The sequence below is a fragment of the Sinocyclocheilus anshuiensis genome, unplaced genomic scaffold (genome assembly GCF_001515605.1).
Source record: "Sinocyclocheilus anshuiensis isolate Anshui unplaced genomic scaffold, SAMN03320099.WGS_v1.1 scaffold238, whole genome shotgun sequence".
In the NCBI taxonomy this organism is placed as follows: Eukaryota; Metazoa; Chordata; class Actinopteri; order Cypriniformes; family Cyprinidae; genus Sinocyclocheilus; species Sinocyclocheilus anshuiensis.
Window position 1 is genome coordinate 2056473 of NW_015547674.1, and position 4984 is coordinate 2061456.

Genomic DNA, 4984 nt, shown 5'->3' on the forward strand with positions numbered 1-4984 from the left:
TGTGTGTGTGTGAGTGTGTGTGTGTGTATGTAATTTAAAACAATCTATTTAAACGCACTTCAGTAATATTTAAAGAGTTAAAGAATAAGCCATAAAAACATTTGTATTCACAAACAATAGCATTTTAAGACAGTATTGTGTTTCAAACAGATCAAATCTGTTTATGCTAAAAAAAAATAATGCAAGTGACTGGGGTTAAAAAATGCATTTTTTGTGTATTGGTATACTTTTTCATTTTCACTCAGAAACTGCTAGTAAATTTCACAAATAATTACAACGAAATGGCAAGCAACACATTGAATTAAATGTGAAATTTTGAAGTAGAAAGACTGAAATAGTATTTCCTTGTAAAATGTAATCCAATCTTTATTATTTTTTTATTAAAGTCTGCCCTATATGAAAATATGTTGGGATTAAATCTAAATTTAATTTATCGTTATTTAAAAAAAAAACTATTGTGGTTCATATTTATATTCACTTTAGTTGTTTTTATTGTTTCAATCACTAATTCAGATAGCAAGAGCATGGTTTTACTACAAATAAAACCACAAAAAATCATGGTTGTAGTTAAATCAAGGTGATTTACCATGGTTTTGCTACACTAACCATAGTTTAACCATGGTATGTGTAGTAAAACTGTGGTCATACAGATGTTAGTCAATCTAAAAAATGGTTACTACACTTTTGCTATAATAAAACCATGGCTAATATTTGTAAGGGAGGGCACAGATCCAAGGATAACAGATTTGTTTGTCTTCCGTCTTATTAATGCATATTTATTCAAGGAGTCCCATTCTGATGGTCAGACAGTTTGAAGTGACTCAACAATCAAGTTCGCTTATTTACAAAAGCAAAGCATCAGTTGAAGGGTGAAATCAAACTTGAGAGTTTTTGAACATATGAGTTTAAATCATTTGAATGACTCGCTCTTTATTTATTTATGGATACTGGACCAGCTGTAGACCAGTTATTCAGATCTGTGACAATGAAAAACAAATAAAAACACAAGACTCTTCTGAAGACACAAGGCAAGCAAAAGCAAAATCCAGGCATGACGGATGAACACCTGTGTGATATAGGAAGACAGAAAGAGATAAGAGACCAAGAACTACTGCAGCTGTGAGGAAACCAAGAGAAAACAGGAGCAAAGCCGAGTCTTTCCCATCTGCACCGTATTCAGACAGAATAGTCCAGCAACAAGAACTAAATCTTACCAGCTCCCTTCACATATTAATATATATCTATCTGTGGGAGTCAGTAGAGAGGCAGAGTTCTTGTATATTGTGGCAGCTGGCCTTGTAAATTATCATCAAAGCTGCAGTTAAGATATAAAGAAAACAGATGGTGCAGACTGATCTATGAGCCTTATTAGAAATACAAACATCATTGTTTTATGTGTCTGGTTAACGACACGGTTATATTAAAACACTATGACAACACTACGACTGTGTTTTTTCCCCCCACTGCAAATTCATTTGTGATCAATGATTTGGAAATCAATACATTCTGTATATAATAATTTCTGTGGCATAAAAATGAAATAAAATAGATTTTTGGAATTAAGGATTAAAATAGACAGTCAATAATCATATTTAGTCAAAAAAATGGACTGTAATGTTGAGATGCAATGGGTCATTAGAAAACAGCGCCACAATCAGGACAATAAAGGCATGAATTCAAGAACCAGCGTACTTGAGTAGAATGGAAGTTTATTTGTGCGTTAAAAGACAGTCGAAGGGTTTTACACTTATGTATATATCAGACAATTGCATTTCAAAACTTGGCATCAGTTCCTGTGCTGCACGTTATTACATTGTGGGGCAAATGACAAAAAGTGGCATGCGGAAAGTGCAAAATTAACAATCAATCACTTAACATCAGGGAAATCTTTTAATAGTATGTAGATGGTTACAGATTTGCACCAAACGTGCACAAAATAAAAAGGAGGAAGCAACTGCAGATTGCTGTAAAGAGGACGTGTTACGACATCCAGCAGGTCCGGCTCATCAGGATAATCCTCACAACACATTCACTGGATTATCAAATATGAACGCATATCAGAGCAGCCGGACGATACACAACCTTCTGAGAAGAGACCAAAACTATTTAACATGGAGTGTAACTAGAACCCTCCTCTGAGTCGCATACACATCAAGCTGCTCAATAAAGTGTGTACGAGCAATGAAATGAACAAATTAAACGGGTTAATGATCCTCTAGCAGTGTATCTGTGTGCAGGGCTTCTGTTGAGGTGACTGGAGGCAACACAGGAAACGATGGCCAAACAGGCCACTAAATATCAGTCTCTTCCTCTGGCTCATTACCCACAAATCTTCAAGATGGATGTTTGAATCTAGGATCTGGACTGGATGTTATGGAAGCCCATTTCCGCCACTGAATACAAACTTTTTTTAAAAAAAGGTTATTGCGACTTTTTCACAATTGCGAGTTATAAATTCAATTGCGAGTTATAAATTCAATTGCGAGTTATAAAGTCAGAATTGCGTGATATAAACTCACAATTGCATGTTATAGTCAGAATTGCGAGAAAAACTCACAATTCTGACTTTATAACACGCAATTGCGAGTTTATATCTTGCAATTCTGACTTTTTCTCACAATTGCGAGTTATAAAATCAGAATTGCGTGATATAAACTCGCAATTCTGACTTTTTTTTCCGCGCAATTCTGACTTTTTTTTCCGCGCAATTCTGACTTTTTTTTCCACGAAATTCTGACTTTATAACACGCAATTCTGACTTTATAACACGCAATTCTGACTATAACACGCAATTCTGACTTTATAACACACAATTGCGAGTTAAAGTCCAATTTTGAGGGGGAGAAAAGACTAATATGTTCTCAGAATTATTCTGACTTTTTTTTCCACGAAATTCTGACTTTTTTTTCCACGAAATTCTGACTTTATAACATGCAATTCTGACTTTATAACACGCAATTCTGACTTTATAACACACAATTGCGAGTTAAAGTCCAATTTTGAGGGGGAGAAAAGACTAATATGTTCTCAGAATTGCAAGTTTATATCTCACAATTATGACTTTTTAACTCACAATTGCGAGTTTATATCACGCAATTTTGAGAAAGTCAGTATTGTGAAATAAAAAGTCGCAATTACCTTTTTTATTGTTTATTCAGTGGCGGAAACGGGCTTCTATAGGATGTCCTGGAGGGCTCGAGCTCTAGATGAAGCCAAGCATGTGGCGAGGTTCATATGTTGAAGCTTTCCCCGCAACCACATGTCCCTTTGATGTTGGGATTGTTGAACACAAACTCGCTGGAAAGTTTCGTTTCGACGAAATCCATCTCTGTGCCGAGCAGCGTCAGCTGAGCCTTCTTCTCTATGAACACTCTCACGCCTGGAGAAACACAGAACAAACATCGTATCAATGACACGTCTGTGTGCGTATCTGCAATTTACATAATATACACTACTCAAAGAGTTTTGAGAATGCTTAAAAATTATCAAAGCCGGCAGTACAGGCATTTTTAATGGTACAAAAGATTTCTCTCACAATAATAGCTGTTCTTTCCACACTATAAAAATACTGTTTTCAGCATTGAGCAGCAAATCAGCATATTAGAATGATTTCTGAAGGATCATGTGACACTGAAGACTGCAGTAATGATGCTGAAAATTCAGCTTTGATCACAGGAATAAATTAGAGTTTAACAGATATTATTATAGAAAAAAAAAGATATTTTAAATGGTAATAATATTTCACAATATTGCTGTTTTTTCTGGATTTTGAATAAAGTAAATGCAGCCTTGGTGAGCAAAAGAGATTTCAAAAACATTGAAAAATCTCCAAACTTTAGAGATGTAATGTTTGGGGAAGTCGTGGCCTAATGGTTAGAGCGTCGGACTCGTAACCCAAAGGTTGCGGGTTCGAGAACGGAATTGTTTTCACTGGATCAGTATCTTTTCAAAAAGTACACTTTTATACGTTTTTTACCCCTAAAGTGTTCATATTAGTACCTACAATGTACATGGCTCAAAGACAAAAAGGGTTTAAGCATAAAAACAATAAGTGTAATACTGCTTTGTTGTTTTTCCCAAAAAATTTTTAAAATGTTTTCCGTTTAATTTAATTGCAATTTTGTTTTTCTGAGCAAAAAATAAATATATCATACATTTTTCCCTGATTTACTTCACTTCACTTAATGTTGTAATTGCATCACTCACCATCTTGTAACACCTCCTCGTCTGATTTGTCTTTCTCTTTAGTATAGTCTAGTGTGTACGTGAGGCCATTGCAACCTCTGGTTCGAACGCCAACCTTCAGGCCGATCTGTTTGAAGACGTGTAAATATAGAATTCAAAAAATCAGACGGGAATAAAAAAATATATCACTGAGGCTGCAGATGTTAATGACTAATAATAAAACTAATACTCACATGATCTGGTTTATTCTGTAAAAGTTGTTTGACTTTATTCACGGCTGAAGGCGTCTGAGAATAAAGAATGAAGAAAATACACTCAGTGATTATTTATGACAAATGAATGGAAGCATGGCATTATAATGGTTCGACAAAATTATTATGATAAAACACTCTCACACTGTAAAAAATGACCGTGAATTTAACGGTAAAAGACTGTAAAAATGCTACAATAAAAACCTGTTAAATGGTTAACGGTAAATTCCCCTACCTGTCAGGCATATTTACAACAAAAATCAATTTATGAAATATTAAAAGACTAATTACTTTCATTCCAAATACTAATTAGTTGTAGTTTTACATTTTTAAAATGTGCCACTATCCTAGGTTTTGCCCATTGGTCAGTAAGAATTTTTTACTCATTTAAAACACAATAAAATTTAATATTCTCTCTTATTCTTTTATATATTTTAACATGTACACGTCAGAATAAGCATGTTGTTTGAATTTTTACATAAATATTGTGTTACACTGAATGACAATGTAACATTATTTCAACCAAATTTTAACATTTTATTCTCCAA

At 34.1% G+C, this 4984-nt stretch overlaps 1 protein-coding gene across 1 annotated transcript in view; it reads right to left on the reverse strand.

Moving 5' to 3' along the window:
* Positions 1–3109: 3109 nt before the first annotated feature.
* LOC107702919 (iron-sulfur cluster assembly 1 homolog, mitochondrial) overlaps positions 3110–4984 on the reverse strand; it is a 6529-nt gene continuing 4654 nt past the window's right edge. Inside the window, exons 2-4 of the mRNA XM_016505365.1 lie at positions 4419–4472; positions 4207–4312; positions 3110–3379 (exon numbers count right to left, since the gene is read on the reverse strand). Of these exons, the coding sequence (XP_016360851.1) occupies positions 3231–3379; positions 4207–4312; positions 4419–4472 (309 nt within the window). The 3' untranslated portion in view covers positions 3110–3230. The remainder of the gene's footprint in view (positions 3380–4206; positions 4313–4418; positions 4473–4984) is intronic.